At 49.2% G+C, this 21546-nt stretch overlaps 2 protein-coding genes across 4 annotated transcripts; one reads left to right on the top strand and one right to left on the bottom strand.

Moving 5' to 3' along the window:
* Positions 1-844: 844 nt before the first annotated feature.
* Positions 845-15778, bottom strand: NFKBIL1 (NFKB inhibitor like 1; the record flags this gene model as incomplete). Of its 2 annotated transcripts, none has more annotated exons than XM_080709843.1 (4): positions 845-1434; positions 1518-1739; positions 14826-15102; positions 15722-15778. In XM_080709843.1, the coding sequence occupies 4 exons, from the start codon at positions 15776-15778 to the stop codon at positions 845-847; spliced, it is 1146 nt and encodes a 381-aa protein (XP_080565969.1). The 2 variants fall into 2 exon arrangements, with proteins under 2 accessions (XP_080565969.1, XP_080565970.1); XM_080709844.1 differs by having other exon boundaries at positions 1563-1739.
* Positions 15779-17173: 1395 nt separating this feature from the next.
* Positions 17174-19279, top strand: ATP6V1G2 (ATPase H+ transporting V1 subunit G2; the record flags this gene model as incomplete). 2 transcript variants are annotated; one of them, XM_080709846.1, is made up of 3 exons in its annotated part: positions 17174-17255; positions 18070-18092; positions 19148-19279. In XM_080709846.1, the coding sequence occupies 3 exons, from the start codon at positions 17174-17176 to the stop codon at positions 19277-19279; spliced, it is 237 nt and encodes a 78-aa protein (XP_080565972.1). The 2 variants fall into 2 exon arrangements, with proteins under 2 accessions (XP_080565972.1, XP_080565971.1); XM_080709845.1 differs by having other exon boundaries at positions 18070-18170; positions 19106-19279.
* Positions 19280-21546: the final 2267 nt, after the last annotated feature.

The raw sequence follows: 21546 nt of genomic DNA, 5'->3' as shown, positions 1-21546 counted from the left end.
AGGTTTGGGCTGGGCAGAAGCTGGCTGGAAGAGGTGCGGATTGAGGGAGTCCCTGGAGAGAGGAGAAGCCAGAGGGCAGAGCTGGCCCAGGGTGCGGATCCCTGGTTGCCCAAGAACAGACAGCCCAGGTTACATAATGTGGCGCTTTCCGCCTCCCTGTGCATCTAATTTTGGCAACTGAAATCCCCACCCCACAGGCCTCTTCCTCCAGGCTTCCTGCTCACAGCTCCATCTTCAAGGCCTCTCCTAGCGCGGCCCCCACCCCGCTCCTCCTATTGACTCAGCAGAGGGAAAGCCCTGTGTTGGGGAGGGGTGTCGCGTGGAGAGGAGGATGTGGTTCTGCTTGGGGAGCTGGGGGGGGGCGGTTTTGTTCCCTTTTTTTGTCTCATTCACATCAATTTCTCCAGCCACAGGATACAGAGCGGACAGGACCCGGCCTAGCGAGGCTGGGCGGCCGAGCGTGGTCAGGGGGCTCCTGTTCCCAGCAGAGGCCGCAGAGGCCCTGTGCGCAGGCTGCCCCGTGTAGCTGTGGGTTTTAGCAGGCTAGCAGGCGGGCGGGAAAGGAGATGTCATGGGTGATGCAAACCATAGTGATGGAAAAAGGCAGAGGAGACTGGGAGGAGACGTGGAAGCGGGTCTTATTAGGAAGTGGCAGAGTCGGCCGGGCTGCAGGCCCATGGGCCCCGCCCCCGCTCCTACAGGTCTCTGCCCCGCATCCGTTGGGCTCTGCGTGGGCTCAGGCTCCACGCTCTGCAGGCATCTTCCTAGGCCGGCCATCCCCGACCTGCCCCTTCTTCCTGCTGGCCGGAGGCTGTGTCCATAGTTTCTTGATCTTCCCCTACGGTCACTTAAGGGCCTCTGCGTGGCGATTCAGAGCCTGAGAAAGGGCGGTCACAGTTCCCATCACTCGGCCTAGCTCCTGGGTCTCAATCTGGCTTCGGAACCGCTGCAGGAAGCGGTCAGGGTGCCAGCGCACCTGCTGGACCCTCAAGTACCTTCTCAGCGCTCCCTGTTCCTCCAAAGGAGGGCCTCTGGCCACCAGGGCTGCGGCCATGGCCTCGGGGTCCCCTCCCCCGGGGCAGGGCCAGGGCACATCTCCGAAGCGCCAGAGGCTGCCCCTCCCGTCTACTCGGGGATGCTCGGCCCCAGGCCCGGCCCTGGCCGGCTCTGGCTCCCTGTTCCTCTGGGCCTCCTGGGCCCTCCGGGCTCGGCTCTCCCGTAGCTCTGCCTCCTTGGCCCGGGCTCGCTCTCGGAAGAGCCGCTGCTCCTCCTCCTGCCGTCTCCAGCCGTGCCCCGAGCCCTCGGCGCTGGGGGGCCGGCGGGCGCTGGCGGCCTGGCGCTCCTGCTGCCGCCGCCGCTTCTGGGCGTGCTCCCGGGCCATGCGATCCGACCAGGCTGAGAAGGACTCGGGCTCCGGCTCGTGGGAAGCGTCGTCTGTTAGGGAGGAGAGGGTGATGGGGAGAGGAGAGGGCGGTGGGCACCCGCGGGAGCCTGAGGACGGGCGGGCTGGGCCTCACCTTCAAACCTCCCCAGGACCTCGTGCCACTCGTCCTCCAGCTCGCCCTGCAGCTTCTGCCTCCAGGCGCGCTCCTCGGAAGCCTCATCCTCTTCCTCCTCTTCAGCGGAATCCCAGGGCGGCCCCCAGCCCAGAATCTGCCCAGGCGTCTCCCCATCCTTATTCTTTATTCCCATGGCGGAGGGACAGCGGCTCAGCAGCGGCAGGAAGAAGTCGGTGTAGGCTGTGGGGATGAGGGCGGAGGTGAGCCGGCCAGCAGCCTGCGCACCACCACGCACGCTCGTGGTCTGGCTGCCCGGGCTTAGCCAGGAGAGTCTCCCCCATGCCTCTTCAGCATCGGGATAAACAAACCCGCAAACAGGCACGGATAAAGCACACGTGTGACAAGCACGGGATGTTCTGACCGCATCCCCACTACTGTACTGGGCTGAGATTTCTACTGTCAAATAACTTTCTGGTCCTGCCTCGAGCTGGGGCAGTGTAAAAATCTTTTGATGTGTTTTCCACTTTTGGCTTGAAGGTATTGTCACTAGTATCCCTTGCTGTTTCGCATCCAAAAATATTCGGTGGACTGGTAAAAGTACCGGAATACTCTGTACAACTATAAACACAACTATGTTTTCGATTTATTTATTTATTTTTTGTGGTACTGGGGATGGAACCCAGGGGCCTTCTACCTCCAGGATACACCTATTTTATATTTTATCTGGAAACAGGGTCTCACTAAGTTGCTGAGAGCCTCACTAAGTATCTGAGGCTGGCTTCGAACCTACACGATCCTCTTGTCTCAGCCTCCCAAGTACTGGGATGACAACTGTGCACGCCTGGCTAAACACAACTATATTTTGTTACTTTTCTGTGTGTTACTGCTGATTAAAGCCTCTGAGATACACCTCCAGCCCTATCTTTTATTCTGTATTTTGAAACAGTCTCACTAAACTGCAGAGGGCCTAAGTAACTGAGGCTGGTCACAAACCTGTGATCCTCCTGCCTCAGCCTCACAATCATGTGCCACCACACCCAGCTATATTTTATATTACTTTTCTTCCTGTGTGTGTGTGGTACTGGGGATGAAACCCAGGGACATTCTTCCTCTGAGCTCTACACAGCCATTTTGGTGGGGGATGGAACCCAGGAGCATTCAACCTCTGAGTTACACCAACCTGCCCTATTTTTTACTCTTTATTTTGAAATAGGGTCTCACTGAGTTGCAGAGGGCCTTACTAAGTAGCTGAGGCTGTTCCCGAACCGCGATCCTCCGGTCTCAGCCTCCCAAATGCTGGGATTACAAGTGTGCACCACCATGCCCGGCCTCTATATATATGTTTTGAAACAGGGTCTCACTAAATTGCAGAGGGCCTCACTAAGTAGGTGAGGCTGGTTATGGACCTGTGATCCTTCTGTCTCAGCCCCCCAGGTACTAAGATTACAGATTTGTGCCATGCCTAGTAAAAGTATATTACTTTTCATTAAGTTATTTTTCAATTTTCAAGTTACTTTTCAATAAAATACATTACTTTTCAATAAGTTAAGTAAAATAAATGTTTTCAGGGGAACTTCTTTTGGCTATCCTGACCCTAGGAATGATAGGGCTAGGGGAGGCCAGCCATGAATCGAGCCACAGAAAAGCAGCCAGCAGTCAGGTGTCATGGCGCACACATGGAATCCTAGCTACTCAAGAGGCAGAGGCAAGCTGGGCGTGGTGGCGCATGCTTGGAATCCCAGCACTTGGGAGGCTGAGACAGGGTGACTGCAGGTTCGAGGCCAGCCTCAGCTACTTACTGAAGCCCTCTGAAATTTAGTGAGACCCTGTTCCAAAATAAAGAATAAAGAATAGGGCCAAGGGTATAGCTCGGAGGTAAAATGGCCCTGGGTTCTAATCCCAGTACTAAAAAAAGAAAAAAGAATAAAAAAGAAACTGAAGCAAGAAGGATTGAAATTTGTGATGTGTGCGTGTTGGGGGGAGAGTACTGGGGACTGAACCCAGGCGCATTCTACCTCTAAGCTTCACCGCCAGCCCCATTTATTTATTTATTTATTTATTTATTTATTTATTTAATTTATTTATTTTTGCAGTACTGGGGATGGAACCCAGGGGCATTGAACCTTCGAGCTACAACCCCTGTCCTATTTTTTATTCTTTCTTTTCTTTTTTTTGAAGGTCTGGGGATGGAACCCAGGGGCATTCAACCTCCGAGCTATACCTCCTGCTCTATTTTTTTTTTTTTTGAAACCGGGTCTCACTGAGTTGCAGAGAGCCTCACTAAGTAACTGAGGCTGTCCGTGAACCACGATCCTTTGGTCTCAGCCTCCCGAATGCTGGGATTACAAGCGTCCGCCACCACGGCTGGCTTTTACTCTTTATTTTGAAACAGGGTCCTAAATTGCGGAGGGCCTAAGTAGCTGAGGCTGTTCGCAAACCGTGATCCTCCGTTCTTAGCCTCCCCAGTACTGGGATTACAAGTGTGCGCCACACCGCCCTTTTTTGTTTTGTTTTATTTTTGTTTTTTGGTGGTACTGGGGTTCCTGGAAGCCCTTCTACCACTGGCTGGGCTACACTCCCAGGCCTATTTTTATATTTTTATTTGGAAACAGGGTCTCTTAGGCCAGCATGGCTGGCTTTGAACCAGCGTGATCCTCCTGTCTCCGCCTCCCAAGCGCGGGGATGACAAGCGTGCGCCACGACGCCCGGCTGGCCTTTTTGGTTTTTGATACATGGTCTTGCCGAGTTGCTGATGCTCTCCCTAAATCGCTGAGACTGGCATTGAACCTATGATTCGCTCAGCTTATCAAGTATGAGGATTACAGGCATGAACCACCAGCACCTCTGGCAAGATTGAAAACTCGAGGCCAGCCCAGAAATTTAGTAAGCTCCAGCCTCAAAATAAAATAAAAAGGGCCAGGGAAGTGGGGTGTAGTGGTGCATGCTTGTAATCCCAGTAGTTGGGAGTCTGAGACAGGAGGATCACAGGAGTGGCCAGCCTCAACAACCTCATGAGGCCCTCTGCAACTTAGTGAGATCTTGTTTCAAAAATAAAGCTAGGTGTTGTGGTACATGCTTGTAATCCCAGCGTTTGGGAGGCTGAGACAGGAGAATCATGGTTCGAGGACAGCCTCAGCTACTTAGTGAGGCCCTCTGCAACTCAGTGACACCCTGTTTCAAAAAAAAAAAAAAAAAAAATGAAGCCGGGCGTGGTGGTGCACGCTTGTAATCCCCGCGCTTGGGAGGCGGAGACAGGAGGATGGCGCAGGTTCGAAGCCAGCCGCTTGCTCTGGCTTAAGAGACCTTGTTTCCAAATAAAAACATAAAAATAGGTCTGGGAGTGTAGCCCGGAGGTAGAAGGGTTTCCAGGAACCCCAGTACCACCAAAAAAAAAAAAAAAAAGACTAAAAAATAGGTCTGGGGGTGTAGCTCAGAGGTAGAATGTCCCTGGATTCCATCCCAAATATCACACAAAATAAATAAAAAAAGAAAGAACAAAAGAAAGAAAGCCAAGCATAGTGGCACACGCTTATAATCCCAGCATTTGGGAGGCTGAGACAGGAGGATCGTGGTTCGTGGACAGCCTCAGCTACTTAGTAAGGCCCTTTGCAACTCAGTGAGACCCTGTTTGTTTCAAAAGAAAGAATAAAAAATAGGCCTGGCAGTGTTACTTGGAGATAGAATGCCCCGGTACTGCAAAAAAAAAAAAAAAAAAAAAAAAAAAAAGAAGGAGGAGGGAGGAGGAGAAATATGGCCAACAGCAGAGTAAGCTGTTTCTCAGTGACTGCTCGCCCAGGGCAGGGGAGGGGGCTTAGGTGGAGGGTCCATGCTGAGAGGTGGCAGAAAACAGGGGAAGGACCACCATTCCCAGCACCTCTGTGTGAACCTGCCCTCACCCAGCACATCCCAGGGTGATCGGCAAGTGCTGCTGCTTGCTTCACTTCCAACCCGGGTACCCCACCACTCACCAATCCCACCTGCTATGGCCACTAACTACCTACCTCTCACTCGGGAGACAGAGGAAGGTGAAGAGCAACCTCCCTTCCTGTGGACCTACTTTCTCTGCTGGGGAGGGAGGAAGTGGGCCGCAGTCCTTAAATCTTTATTTGGTGGTGCTAGAAAGTACCGTTTGCCTGGCCTTAGAAGGGTGACAGGGCATGTCTGGCCCATCACCAGCAGGAAGACAGAGTGGGCTGGCGTAGGCTAGCCAAGGCCCCATCCCACACAAACCTAACTGGGGCGAGGGGAATGGGCACTTCTTAGTACTGTGACCTGCCCCACCCAGCAAGTTACCTGGTCCGGCCTCTCCACCCGACTCCCACCACGGCTCACTGCAGGTGTGTGTGTGAGGGCACGATTGACATGGTATGTTTACAGTTCAAAGGTTTTAATGAATACCAAGTAAGGCCAGGCATGGTGGCGCACGCTTGTAATCCCAGCATTCGGGAGCCTGAGACAGGAGGATCGCGGTTCGCGGCCAGCCTCAGCTACTTAGTGAGGCCCTTAGCAACTCAGTGAGACCCGGTTTCAAAATAAAGAATAAAAGAACAGGGCTGGAGGGGTAGCTCGGAGGTCAAATGCCCCTGGGTTCCGAATACCAAGTAAAAAGATAAGATCAGTAAAATATGGCATGAAATATTAAATAGCTACTACAAATGATAATGTTCGTGAAAGAAGCTGGCTTTGAAACTGTATATTGGATCTGATTAACTGTTTTTTGTTTTGTTTTGTTTTGTTTTTGCAGGTCTAGGGATGGAATCCAGGGGCATTTGACCTCTGAGGTATACCCCTTGCCCTATTTTTTATTCTTTATTTTGAAATGGGGTCTCACTGAGTTGCAGAGGGCCTCACTAAGTAGCTGAGGCTGGCCGCGAACCACGATCCTCTGATCTCAGCCTCCCAAATGCTGGGATTACAAGCGTGAGCCACCACGCCCGGCTATTAACTATTTTTAAAACGAGAGAGAGAGAGAGAGAGAGAGAGAGAGAGAGAGAGAGAGAGAGAGACAGACCAAGATGGGCATGGTGCTGCATGCCTATAATACTCTCAGCAACCATGGAAGCGTAGGCAGAAGGATCACAAATTTGAGGTCAGCCCGAGCAACTTAGGGGGAGCCTTTCTAGAAATTTAAAAAGAGGGACTGGGTGAGGATGCAGTTCAGCGGTAGAAAAGCACTGGGTTCTACCACTAGTATTGCAAAAAAAGAAAAAAAAAAAAAAAAACCTGGGCATGCCTAGAATCCCAGTGCTTGGGAGGCTGAGACAGAAGGGTCATGGTTTGAGGTCAGCCCCAGCAATGTACAGAGGCTTTTAGCAACCTAGCAAGACCGTTTCCAAACAAAAACATAAAACTATTCTAACGTGAAAGGGATAAAACTACCCAGAATTGGAGAGACCCAGGCAGGAGGAGCACGGGTTTGAGGCTTGTCTAGGCAACTCAGTCAGACCCTTTTTCAAAATAAAAATAAAACCCGGACGTGGTGGCACCTGCCTGAAATTGGGAGGCTGAGACAGGAGGATCCCATGTTCAAGGAACACCTTAGTAAGCAGTAGTAAGACTCTCATCAGCCTAGTGAGACCCCATTTCAAAAAAAAAAAAAATAGGGCTGGAGGGTAGCTTGGAGGTAGAATTCCCCTGGGCAATTCAATTCTCAGTACCCCATTAAAAAAAATTAAGTTGAAAATAAAATAAAATAAGGCTGGGAGTATAGTTTAGAGGTAGAATGACCCAGGGCTTAATCCCTGGTACCACAAAAAATAAGTAGATAAAAAAAAAAAAGTGGGCCTGGGATGTCGCTCAGTGTGGAGTGCTCTGCCGAGCATGCACAGAGCCCTGGGTTCAATTCCCAGTACTGGAAAAAAAAAAGTGTGTATGTGGGGGTGGTGAAACGAAATTGAAATTTTCTTTCCTTTTTGAAGAAAGATAGCTTCTAAGTTTGCTGTGGCCCCTTTGAATCCTGTCCTGTTAGACATACAACACACACATAGGACATATTTGACTCAGAGATCCGTGACCCACACTCAAGTATTGTTTGGCAGCTTGTTTTTCTCGTTTAGCACCTCAGATTTTCCCACAGGCATATGCAGTTCACTTCAGTCTTTTCAACTGTGTAGATAATGTTCCACTGTGTGAACAACAACAACAACAACAACAACAACAACAACAACAACAAAGTAGATGTCCCCAGCCCTGACAGACCTTCTTTCCAAGAGACATGCAGACATACACACCGATCTTTGTGGACCTGTTACGCTGTTTGCATGGGATAGATTTTCAAAAGTGAAATTTCTGAGTCAAAGTGCTTAAAAAAGTTGATAAAATTAAAAATGTTGTGCAATTTTGCCAAAATGCTTTCAATGTTTGTGATGAGAATATAAAGCGGCCAGCCGTGGTGGTGCACGCTTGTAATCCCCGCGCTTGGGAGGCGGAGACAGGAGGATTGCGCAGGTTCGAAGCCAGCCGTGCGCGCTGGCTTAAGAGACCCTGTTTCCAAATAAAAATGCAAAAATAGGTCTGGGAGTGTAGCCCGGAGGTAGAAGGGCTTCCAGGAACCCGAGTACCACCAAAAAAAAAAAAAAAAAGAATATAAAGTGCCTGTCTTCCTTTACCAAAAGTACACATTATCAGCTTTGGTTTTTTTTTTTTTTTGCAGAATGTCTGAGCTACACTCCCAGCCCTATTTTTTTTTCCTCCTAATTTTGAAACAGAGTCTCACTAAGTAGCTAAGGCTAGCTTTGAACCTGTGATCCTCCTGTCTCAGTCTCCTTTTTTTTCCTTTGGTACTGGGTACTAGGGATGGAACCCAGGGGCATTCTACCTTTGAGATAAACCCCCAGTCCTAATTTTTTTTTTTATCCTTCATTCTGAAACAGGATCTCACTGAGTTGCAAAGGGCCTCATTAAGCTGAGGATATTGATATCCATGAACCACGAACCTAATGTCTCAGTCTCCCAAATGCTGGGATTATAAGCATGTGCCACCACACCCAGCTCCCAGCCCTATTTTATTTTATTTACTTATTTATTTTGTTGTTGTTGTTTTGCGGGTCTGGAGATGGAACCCAGGGGCATTTGATTTCTGAGCTACACCCCATGCCCTATTTTTTATTCTTTATTTTAAAATAGTATCTCACTAAGTTGCAGAGGGCCTCACTAAGTAGCTGAGGCTGTCCACAAATCAGGATCATGAGTGCCACCATGCCCGGCTTCGATTTTATTTCAAAACAGTGTCTCATTTGGTTGATGAGAGCCTCACTACTTACTGAAGCTGGTCTTGAACCTGCAATCCTGCAATCCTCCTGTCTTAGCCTCCCAAGTACTGAGATTACAGGTATGCATTGTCATGCCCAACTATTATCAGCTCTTCCTCTTTTTTTTTTGCGGGTCTGAGGATGGAACCCAGGGACATTTGACTTCTGAGCTACACTCCTTGCCCTATTTTTTATTCTTTAATTTGAAACAGGGTCTAAGTTGCAGAGGGCCTCACTAAATAGCTGAGGCTGTCTGTGACCCACTCTTTTTATTTTCTTTTTTGGTGGTACTGAGGTTCCTGGAAACCCTTCTACCTCCGGCTTACACTCCCAGACCTGACCTATTTTATATTTTTATTTGGAAACAGGGTCTCTTAAGCCAGGGAGGCTGGCTTTGAACCTGTGCGATCCTCTTATCTCCACCTTCCAAGCACGGGGATTATAAATGTGCGCCACCATGCCGGGCACTTGAACCACTCTTTTTTTTTTTTCTTTTCTTTTTGGTGGTACTGGGGTTCCTGGAAGCCCTTCTACCTCCGGGCTACACTCCCAGACCTATTTTTACATTTTTATTTGGAAACAGCGTCTCCTAAACCAGCCCACGCGGCTGGGCTTCGAACCTGCACGATCCTCCTGTCTCCGCCTCCCAAGCGCGGGGATGACAAGAGTGCGCCACCACGCCCGGCCTGAACCACTCTTTTAATACTACTAAATTGTTGGATTAAAAATAATTTTTGGAAGCCGGGCATGGTGGCGCACGCTTGTATTCCCAGCATTCGGGAGGCTGAGACGGGAGGATCACGGCTTGCGGACAGCCTCAGCTACTTAGTGAGGCCCTTTGCAACTGAGTGAGACCCTGTTTCAAAAATAAAAAGACTGCAGGCGTGGTGTCGCAGCCTTGTAATCCCAGCATTTGGGAAGCTGAGACCTGAGGATCGGGGTTCGCAGACAGCCTCAGCTACTTAGTGAGGCCCTCTGCAACTCAGTGAGACCCGGTTTCAAAATAAAGAATAAGCCGGGCGTGGTGGCGCACGCTTGTAATCCCCGCGCTTGGGAGGCGGAGACAGGAGGATCGCGCAGGTTCAAAGCCAGCCGTGCTGGCGTAAGAGACCCTGTTTCAAAAATATAAAATAGGTCTGGGAGTGTAGCCCGGAGGAAGGAGGGCTTCCAGGAACCTCAGTACCACCAAAATAAATAAATAAATAAAGAAAGAAAGAAAGAAAGAAAGAAAGAATAAAAAATAGGGCAGGGGGTATAGCTCGGAGATCGAATGCCCCTGGGTTCCATCCCCAGACCCGCAAAATAAATAAATAAAAATAAATAAATAAATAAATAAATAAATAAAAAGACCAAAAAAAATAGGGCTGGGGTGTAGCTTGCAGGTATTCTGCCTTTGGGTTCCATTTGCAGCATCACAAGAAAAAAACAAAAACTTTTGTTTTGGTGGTTATTTTTTTTGTGTGTGGTACTGGGGATTGAACCCAGGAGCATTCTACATCTGAGTAACACCCCCAGCCCTTTTATTTTTAAACAGAGTTTCATGAAGTTGCAGAGGCTAGCCTTGAATTTATAATTCTCCTGCCTTGGCTTCCCACAGGCCTGTTCTGCCTCTGTCCCGCTGGCAACTTGGTCCTTCTTTTGTGAACAATTTATTCAAATACTTTGCCTACTTTATCCTTGGGGGTAAAATACATATGTATATAGTCCTCTTATAGTACATTGTATCTGTTATATACATTGTAATATTTTCTTCCACCTGTCTTCTAATTTTCTTTTTCTTTTTTTGTGGCACTGGGGATTAAGCCCAGAGGCATTCTACATGAGCTACCCCCCACCCCCATTTTATTCTTTTATTTATTTATTTTTATTATTATTTTTTTTTTTTGCAGGTCTGGGGGTGGAACCCAGGGGCATTTGACCTCTGAGTTATACCCCCTGCCCTATATTTTTATTATTTATTTTTAAACCGGTCTCACTGAGTTGCAGAGGGCCTCACTAAGTAGCTGAGGCTGTATGCAAACCACATCCTCCAGTCTAAACCTCCCAAATGCTGGGATTATAAACGTGAGCCACCATGCCCGGCTTATTCTTTTATTTCAAAACAGAGTCTTGTTAGGTTGATGAGAATCTCACTACTTGCTGAGGCTGTCCTAGAACCTGCAATTCTCCTGTCTCAGCCTCCCAAATACTGGGATTACAGACATGTGCCACCACGCCCAGCTTTTTTTTTTTTTTTATTGAGGATTGAATCCAGAGGTATTTTACCTCCAGTTATAACCCAGCCCAATTTTATCTCTTATTTGGAAACAAGGTCAAGCCTTTGCTATGTTGCCCTGGTTTAACCTCCCAAATGCTGGGATTACAAGCATGCAACACCATGCCCTGCTTGGCATCTACCTCTGAACTACACTCTCAGCCCTATTCTTTTATTATATGGAAACACGGTCTCCCTAAATTGCTGGGGCTGGCCTGTGATCCTCCTGTCTCAGGCTTCCAGATACAGGGATTATAAGCGTGTACCACTATGCCTGGCTAAGACCTTTTCTCTTTATAAAAAGAAAAAAGTAGTTAAGCCCAGTGGCTCATGCCTGTAATCTCCGTACTTGGAAGGCTGAAGCAGGAAGATTGCAGATTCAAGGCCAGCCCCAGCAATTTAGCAAGACCCTGTTTCAAAATAAAAATAAAAAGGGATGGGGGTGCGCCTTGGAGGTAGAAGAATGACCCTGAATTCAATCTCAATACCAAAAAAAAAAAAAAAAGGTAAATTCTAACAACTTCTCCATCCCCTAAGATTTGGAAGGTAATATCAAAGAAAATTAGTTGGCCAAGTGTGATGGCACATGCTTGTAATCCCAGCTTTCAGCATGCTGAGACAGGAGGATCCGGGTTCGCGGGCAGCCTCAGCTACTGAGGCCCTCCGCAACTTAGTGAGACCCTGTTTCAAAATAAAGGAAAAAAAAAAAAAAAGCAGGGCATGGTGGCGCACGCTTGTAATTTCAGCATTTGGCAGGCTGAGACAGGAGGATCCGGGTTCACGGGCAGCCTCAGCTACTTACTGAGGCCCTCCTCAACTCAGTGAGACCCTGTTTCAAAATAAGGAATAAAAAATTGGGCAGGAAATGTAGCTCAGAGGTCGAATGCCTCTGGGTTCTACACTCGCAAAAAAAAAAAAAAAAAAAGAAAAGAAGAGAAAAAAAAAATAGGGCTGGGGGTGTAGCTCAGAGTAGAAACCCCTGGGTCCCACCCCCATTACGGCTTGTACCACCACTTCCAGCTGGGAGGCCGAGACAGAAGGATTGCGGGTAGAAGGACAACCTGGGCAACTTATTGAGGCCCTCCGCAACTTTGACCTTGTTTAGGGTCACTGGAGACAGCCGTGGTGGGAGTCATGCGTCTGTGGGTAGGCAGCAGGATGTAAGCCCAGTGGAACCTAGACCGGATGCTCAGTCATTATAAAATGGGGCCAGGCTTAGTTCTACTGCGCCGAGGCAAGTGGATGATCAGTGTTGGGACAGAGCGGAGGGGCAGTGAATATTAAGAAACAACAAGCTGGCTCCATTCTTTGCAAAGACTGAGAAAATGACCCTGGTTCTCAGCGTTCACTAATTCTTGCTCTGGTGGAGAATGATTTTTCTCTCGCTAAAGTGTGTTTATTCAGGGGTCTCTGGCAGCGCAGACCACTTCCCCATGCGGCGACAGGTTGTAGAAGGAAGTCACAAGGAACCCAAAAGGTGGGGGCCTTCACGCATTTTATTGGGTCTGATAAGCTGGCCCAGCCGCCCCGGCTTGAACTGACTCATCCCTCAGACCTGACGTGGGAAGAACTAGGCAGAGAAACTCCTGCCAGGAGCCTCTGGGTCACTGAATATATTCAAAAAGGCACTTCCAGCCGGGCGTGGTGGCGCACGCTTGTAATCCCCGTGCTTGGGAGGCTGAGACAGGAGGATCGCACAGGTTCGAAGCCAGCCTCAGCTACTTAGTGAGGCTCTCAGCAACTTAGTGAGATCCTGTTTCCAAATAAAATGTAAAATAGGTCTGGGAGTATAGCCCGGAGGTAGAAAGCCTCTGGGTTCCACCCCAGTACCACCAAAAACAACAACAACAAAAAACAAAAACAAAAAGGCACTTCCATTTTATCAAGGCGGGGTTGGTCTGAATGACGGCCCAGGAGTTACAGGCCACCTGGTGGCAGGTCTGGCAGGGGACCAAAAGGACATAAAGCCTGAGAGGGTGTCAGGGTGTGGGTAAGAGCACCGAGCAGGACCCCCTTGGAAGACAGTCACCTCTCAGCTATGAGTTCAGGCACATTCCTGACCCTCTAGGCCCCTCTCTCCTCAAACCATAAATGGAATAGTAAGACTCTCAGGTGCTTCTTAGAATTCAATACAAAGAAGGAAAGTGCCTGCCACATACATAATCAGGGCATTTTTACTACCCCCAAAGCCTTAATTGAGCTGGGTGTGGTGGCACATGCCTGTAAGCCCAATCCCAGTACTTGGGAGGGTGGGACAGGAAAATTGCAGGTTCTAGGACAGCCTCAGAAATTTAGCAAGGTCCTCAGCAACCTGTTTTTTTTTTCTTTTTTTTCCAGTACTGGGGATGGAACCCAGGGACATTCTATCTCCGAGTGACACACCCAGCTCCATTTTTTATTCTTTATTTTGAAACAGGGTCTCACTGAGTTGCAAAGGGCCTCACTAAGTAGCTGAGGCTGGCAGCGAACCTATCTATGCAATCCTCCTGTCTCAACCTCCCAAATGCTGGCATTACATGTGTGCCACCACACCCAGGTAGACTCTGTTTTAAAATAAAAAATAAAAAGGGCTGGGGTGAAGCTCAGAGGTAGAATTCCCCTGGGTTTAATCCCTAGTACCAAGGGGGGGGGGGCTTAATAGTTATATAAAAATAACACACATCACTTTGTGTCAAAACTGCACCAATGTATGGCTCGGTTACTCTTCGTAACCTCAATTTCATTTTATTTTTATCTTGAAACAGGGTCTCATGAAGTCGTGGAGGCTGACAGCGAATCTACAATCCTCCTATCTCAGCCTCCCAAGTGCCAGGATTACAGGCATGCACCGCCATGCCTGGCCATTCAGGGGATGCTCTACCTCTGAGCTTCAACTCCAGCCCTTTTTATTTTGAGACGAGGTCTTGGCTAAATTGTCCATGCCGGCCTCAGACTTGAGATCCTCCTACCTCAGCTTCCCACTTTGCTGACTCCCTCTCTGTTTTTATGTTAAAGCCAGACATGGTGGCGCACGCTTGTAATCACTAGTACTCGGGAGGCTGAGACAGGAGAACCACTGGTTCACGGCCAGCCTCAGCCACTTAGCGAGGCCCTCCGCAACCTAGTGAGACCTTTTTCAAAATAAAGAATAAAAAATAGGGCTGGGGATACAGTTCGGAGGTAGAAATTTAGCAAGGTCCTCAGCAAACTGGTTTTTTGTTTTTTGATTTTTGCAGTACTAGGGATGGAATCCAGGAGCATTCTGCCTCTGAGCTACATCTCCAGCCCTATTTTTTATTCTTTAGTTTGAAACAGGATCTCACTGAGTTGCAGAGGGCCTCACTAATTAGCTGAGGCTGGCCCTGAACTTGTGATCCTCCTGCCTCAGTCTCCCAAGAACTTGGATTACAAGCTTGCGCCACCATGCCCGGCTCCAACCTTGGGGTTTTCCTGTAATGTTCTTGCTCTAAAATCTTGTTCAAAATCAAAGGCCTTTGCCTGGGATTACACGTGTGCCAGCAAGCCTGGTGAGACTACTTCTTTTTCACTACTGTTGTAGCAAGCATTTTAAACACAATACTAAAGTAAACAACGAGTCAAGAATCAAAGATCTAGACAGATGTGAAATTCAAGACTAGTTGTGTTTGGGAATTCTGGGCTCTTCACACCATGGTGAATCTCTGTAACTTAAGGACACAAATGATAGCCACAGGTCAACTTGGTCAACTACCTTCCTAGGTCCCACTGACCAAACTAATACCGGCCTTATTTCCCAATTACTAGTTGGCTCTGCTTGAGATCTGATCAGCTGCTCATGGCCCAGTTCCCCACGGGCCTACTCACCATCGGGACCCTGGCGGGCAGCAGCGTGCAGCGCCGTGTCTCCATGGCGGTCCTGGTGTGCGGGGTCGGCTCCCAGACGAAGCAGCAGGCACAAGGCAGGGGCATCGTGGCGGGCGCAGGCCCGGTGCAGTGGCGGGGGCTGCCCCGCATCCACATCGAGGCCTGGATGTCGCTGGAGAAGGGCTTGGGCCCGGACCAGCCGTCCTGCGGACAGATAACGACGGAAGCGACGCTCTCGGCGTTGGCGGCGGGAAGAAGAGGCCATGGAGCTCTTGGGCTGAGGACGACGGCAAAAAAAGGAGTCAGGCCCGGCGTGGTGGTGCACGCTTGTAATCCCGGCGCTTGGAAGGCGGAGACAGGAGACAGGAGGATCGCGCAAGTTCGAAGCCAGCCAGGCTGGCTTAAGAGAGCCTGTTTCCAAAAATAAATAAAAGTATAAAATAGGTCTGGGAGTGTAGTCCGGAGGTAGACGGGCTTCCAGGAACCCTAGTACCACCAAATAAAAAAAAAAAAAAAAAAAGAGTCAGGACTCCAGCCTCGGCCGGGCCTTCCCCTCCATCCCAGACAGGCCCTCTCCTTTCTGTTTAGTTCCCAGTCTTCTCACATCTCCAGCAAAAGAAGAGGCCTAGCCTGACCCTCATTCTTTACCAGATGATAGGTTTGAAAAAATTTTTCAGTGGGGCGAAGGGGCACAGATTTCATTTTTTTGAACATAGATTTTGAGAAAAGGTCACATAATTCCTTGGAGGTTTAAGAACCTAGGCAAATATTTACGTTTTCAATAACGGATTTTGAAAAACAAATAGGGCTCGATGGGGGGTCATCATCATCAGAAAACTTGAATTTTAAAAAAGTCACAATTCCAAGTAATGATCTAGAAATTGAATAGAATGTACCCGGCAGACAGATGTAGAAGCTTCTCCCTCTGGGACCTGGGGGGAGGGGCCACTCATCAGACCTGCCCCCGCCCCCCAAGTACCCCCAGAGCTGTAGGCCCGGAGGCCTGGGCTTAAGACGCACGCAGAAGGGAGGCGGAAGGGCGGAGACACTCCAGGTTGGCGGAAACGACGCATGCGCGGACGCAGGTTTAAAGCGGAAGTGAAGGGAAGGCGGCTACCGGATGTAGTTCTGCCCCGACCGGATGTATTCTCGGTGGGGAAAACTAGGGAACCGAAGAAAAAGGGTTCTCCCGAAAGCGGAAGTCAGGATGAGAGACGAGGGAAAGAAGCGCTGTTTGAAGGTTTATTTCAGTCTCCCCAAGCGGGAGGGAAGGATGGTTCGGTGGTAGATGGAAAGATGAAAGGAGAAAGAGAAAACGGGAGATGAAGACAAGATAAAAATCAAAATGACGAGCCGGGCATGGCGGCGCACGCTTGTAATCCATGTACTTGGGAAGCTGAAACAGGAGGATCACAGGTTCGCGGCCGGCTTCAGCTACTTAGTGAGGCCCTCCGCAACTTAGTGAGGCTGTTTCAAAATAAAGAATAAAAGGTAGGGCTGGGGGTGTGGCTTAGAGGTAGAATGCCCCTGGGTTCGATCCCCAGTACTGCCACACACACACACAAAAGACAACCGTAACTGTAAGCACTGGACAAGTCAGATGAGATGATTGCAGAAATTTGGACTTTAGGGACAAGTTTTAAAAATAAAAGTCAGCTGGGCGTGGCGGCGCACGCTTGTAACCCCAGTACCTGGGAGGCTGAGACAGGAGGATCGCAGTTTGCGGACAGCCTCACCTACTTAGTGAGGCCCTTTGCAATTCAGTAAGACCCTGTTTCAAAATAAAGAAAAAAATAGGGCTGGGCGTGTAGCTCGGAGGTAGAATGCCCCTGGGTTCAGTCCGTGGTACTGAAAAAAAAAAAAAAAAAAAAAGTCGACACAGCTGTAGAGAAAAAATTAAGTCCGATACACTTTTCCCAACACCCGTCGCATGATGGCATTCTTATTTTCCCACCCCACTCATCCCCTCTTCTGAGACCACCAATCAAGCTTTCCTCCTACCCACCGAAATTCTCCTCCCTTCTCTGCCTGTACCCCCATCCCTAGTACTGGTGGTGGGAAAAGCCCTGCACCTGCCGCAGTTCGCCGCTTTGGGGCGTGGTCTCTGCTGCCCCCGGGCGGCCGCTGTGGGTACTGCGTGAGTGAGCGGTGGGGTAGGAGGACCAGTCCTGGGTGGGAGCATCGGATTCGGGGAGACGCGCCGCAGGCGAGAGAAAAGCGGAGCACTAAGACCCAGTGGTGTTGCAGGACTGCAGCAAGGCTCTGGAGGAGGGAGGAGGCGCTGCGGGGTGGGGGCACCATCTGGTACCCTGCTCGCTTTTGAAACAGCATCAACCCTAACGACAGAAATGGCCAGTCAGTCCCAGGGAATCCAGCAGCTCCTGCAGGCCGAGAAGCGGGCAGCTGAGAAGGTGGCAGATGCCAGAAAGAGTGAGTTTCCTCTTCTCTCACTTAGGGGTCTGGGAAGAAAATTGAGGTGGGGGCTAGCAAACATTCGAGTCCTCAGTAAAAGGCAAAAGATAATATATGATCTGAAGAGAAGCCAGAATATTATTTTCTTTTTCTTTTGGTACTGGGGATTAAACCCAGGGGCATTCTACCTCCAAGTGACACCCACAAACCCCTTAAAATATTTTTAAATTTTGAAACAGGGTCTCGCTAAACTTCTGAGGCTATCACTAAGTTGCAGAGGCTGGCCTTGGACCTGTGATCCCCCTGTCTCAGCTTCCCAAATACTGGGATTATAGGATTGTACCACCATACCAGGCAGAATATCATTTGAATCCTTAGGAAACCCCCAAGGCTGATAGGGAGAGAGCTGGGGGCTGGAGGCTGGATGGAGAGAAGGGCAAAAAATGGGTGGGTGTTAGGATCTGTCACTTGGTTTAACTGGAGAAGGTTGAATAACTTTCTGGAAGGGTCTCACCTCTAATACCATACTTGATGAGGAATCCATTTCCACACCCGGTTTTTTTTTTTTTTTTTTTTTTTTTTTTTAGGTTCTAGAGGTTGAACCCATGGGCATTCCATCTCCAAGCTATACCCCCAGTCCATCATTATATTATTATTATTATTATTATTATTATTATTATTATTATTTTGAAACAGGGTCTCACTGAATTGTGGAATGCTTAGTAGCCGAGGCTGGCCATGAACCTGTGATCCTCCTGTGGCAGCCTCCCAAGTACCAAGGTTACAAGCGTGCACCACCACACCTGCTCACAGTCGTTTTTTCTGGCTCCAGGGAAGGCCCGGCGACTGAAACAGGCGAAGGAGGAGGCCCAGATGGAGGTGGAGCAGTATCGCAGAGAGCGAGAGCAGGAGTTCCAGAGCAAGCAGCAGGCTGTGAGTGCTGGGGTTGCTGGGATGCTCCCCTGAGGTGCAAGTTGGTGGGTGCATCTTGTGAGGTGCATACAGGTGATCAGCAAGAAAATCAGGTGGCCAGCTGGGTATGTTGGTATATACCTGCCATCCCAGTACTTAGGAGGCTGAGACAGGAGGGTTACAGGTTTGAGGCCAGCCTCAGCAACATAGTGAGATTCTCAGCAATCTAGTGAGACTTTGTTTCAAAATAATAAAAAAGGTTGAGCCGGGCGTGGTGGCGCACGCTTGTAATCCCCGCGCTTGGGAGGCAGAGACAGGAGGATCGCGTAGGTTCGAAGCCAGCCATGCGCGCTGGCTTAGGAGACCCTGTTTCCAAATAAAAATGTAAAAATAGGTCTGGGAGTATAGTCCAGAGGTAGAAGGGCTCCCAGGAACCCCAGTACCAAAAAAAAAAAAAAAAAAAAAAAAGAAAAGAAAAGAAAGGTTGAGGATGTAGCTGGAAAATACAATACTCCTGGGTTCAGTCCTCAGTACCAAAAAGAAAAAAGAAGAGGGCAGGGCTAAGGGGCCCCTGGCAAGGGCTGCCATGTTGGTTAAAGCTTTGAGATAATACATAAGAAGGTCTGGGTGTCCTGAAAGACATGACTGCCTGTGGGAGGAATCTTCACAGACTCGGTGGAGGTGAAGAATTTGATCCTTTGGGGTGGAGGGCAGAATGTGAGGGTCGTGGGTGGAGAGGTGGTAGGGACTTTACAGTCTGTTTTAGGAGTGGCTGCATGTCAGGCCTTAACAGAATGGGGATTTTGCAGATCTCTTTGGAATGTGGGTATTTTTGTTGGGTTGGGGTTAGTTTCTGCAAAGGCCTTGCTCAGGATTTTCCCTCCACATGCTTGGAACTTACTTTCTCTGTTTCTGCTTCTTTCTTTCTTTCCTCCACCCTTCTCCCCACCTCCCAGGCCATGGGCTCCCAGGGGAACCTGTCTGCTGAGGTGGAGCAGGCCACGCGGCGCCAAGTGCAGGGCATGCGGGGCTCCCAGCAGAGGAACCGGGAGCGCGTCCTGGCGCAGCTTCTGGGCATGGTCTGCGAGGTCAGGCCCCAGGTCCACCCCAACTACCGGGTCACTGCCTAGGATTGCTGCCTGGCACCCACCACAGGCCCGAAGCACCCAAGTAAAACTCACCTTCCCTTCCCCCGGCCTAGCATGCGCAAGGACTTGGCTCAGTCCCCAGAGCTGCCGACAACGAAACAAAGAACAACCTCCCACTGTCACCCCTCTCTCCATTTTCCAGAAATCCCAGGAGGTAGGACATCCAGTATTATCCTGTGAAACTTCTAAATATCCTGCTCAAATGTGAATGTCTGCGTTCGGGAAGCACCCCGGCTCCCGAGCAGGCAGATTTGGCTTCCTCTGCCACTCACTGGCCATGCCTCTGGGCCAGGCCACTTGACCTGGAAGCCTCAAAGCCTTTCTCTGTGAAACTGGAGTAATCATCATGTCGTGATAATTAAGGATCATTCAGGAGCCGGGCGTGGTGGTGCACACTTGTAATCCCAGCATTTGGGAGGCTGAGACAGGAGGATCCAGGTTCGTGGCCAGCCTCATTTACTTAGGGAGGCCCTTTGCAACTCAGTGACACCCTGTTTCAAAATAAAGAATAAAAAATAGGGCTGGGGGTGTAGCTCAGAGGTAGAATGTCCCTGAGTTCCACCAAAAGATAATCATTTGGTTAAGGGCCTAGCATAGTTCCTGGGAGGTAGTCATTGTAATTCAATAAAGGTCATCCCCTGATATTACTAACACCCTGGCTCACCGGCCCAAAACTAAACACTGCTGCTTCCTGAGCTCTGCCGGTGGATCTCTGACACCACTCCTTCATCCTGTGACCCTCGCAATTTTCTGAAGACTTTGTTTTTACCACCCCTCTTTCCCCAGGGACCTTATGATCCCTGGAAAGATAAAATGAGCTGGTGGCCCTGGCCTGTAATCCCAGCTGCTTGGGAGGCTAAAACAAGAGGATCACATATTCAAGGCCAGCCTCAAACAGAGTGAGCCCTGTCTTAAGATAAAAATGATAAAGGGCTCAGTGTAAAGCTCTGCTGGGTCCAGTCCCCAGTCCTGGCGTGAGTATGCGGAGGGGGGATGATGAGCTCACTTGGCCCCTCTGTTAAGTTCCAGGTAGCTATGGCGCCTCTTAACTTCTCCTTCTTCTCTCAAGCTGGCTTTTCCCTTTATTGGATCATCCTTTTTTCTCTGTGTCCCCAAAGCCCCATGAGATGCTTACTGTACTGCTGCCTGAGACCGAAAGTGCCCCGGTGTCCCCCTACGCATGGCCCTCCTTTCGGTATCTTCAACGCCTTGCTCTCCCTTTGGAACAACAAAAAAAGTCAATAAAATAGTTATGAGTGAACCCACTGGTGAATTGAAGAAGCTCCTTCTGCCTCATCATTTCTCATTTCCAGTCACTCTCTTGCTTCATTTTTACATATTCCCCACAACCAAAAAAGCCGTCCACTGAAACCTGTTGGAAAAATAAAAGCAAACAGCAGCCGGGCGTGGTTCTTAGGAGCCCGAGAGAAGAGGATCACAGGTTCGCAACCAGCCTCAGCTACTTAGTGCCCTCTGCAACTCAGTGAGACCCTGTTTCAAAATAAAAAATAAAAATATGGAGCTGGTGATGGAGGCGCACGCTTGTAATCCCAGCATTTGGGAGGCTGAGAAAGGAGGATCGTGGTTCTCAGCCAGCCTCAGCTACTTAGGCCCTTTGCAACCCTGTTTCAAAATAAAGACTAAAAAAAGACTAAAAAATAGCGAATAGCTGGGTGTGTTGCTCAGAGGTAGAATGCCTCTGGGTTCCATCCCTAGTACTGAAAAAAAAAAAAATAGATCTGGGAGTATAGCCCGGAGGTAGAAAGCCCCTGGGTTCCAGCCCCAGTACCACACACATATACACAAAGTAATTACAATAAACATATAAACATATTGGACCATTTCCCCTTGAAATTTCTAATTTATAAAACAAAGCCCCAAGGATTGTAGGTTTGAAATCAGCCTCAGCAACTCAATGGGGCTCTTAGCAATTTAGCTAGACCCTTAGCAACTAAGACCCTATTTCTTTTTTTTCTTTTTTTTTTTGGGGGGGGGCGGTCCTGGTGATGGAACCCAGAGGCATTTAACCTCTGACCTACACTCTCTGTCCAATTTTTTATTCTTTATTTTGAAACAGGGTCTCACTGAGTTAGTTGCAGAGGGCCTCACTAAGTAGCTGAGGCTGTCAGTGAACCGCGATCCTTAGGTCTCAGCCTTCCAAATGCTGGGATTACAAGTGTGCACCACCACGCCCGGCTACTAAGACCCTATTTCAAAATGAAAAATTACCTCAGGCACGATGGTGCAAA

This window comes from Muscardinus avellanarius (assembly GCF_963383645.1).
Source record: "Muscardinus avellanarius genome assembly, chromosome: 14".
NCBI lineage: Eukaryota > Metazoa > Chordata > Mammalia > Rodentia > Gliridae > Muscardinus > Muscardinus avellanarius.
The sequence above is the reverse complement of the archived record's forward strand: the minus strand, read 5'-3'. Positions and strand labels throughout refer to the sequence as shown.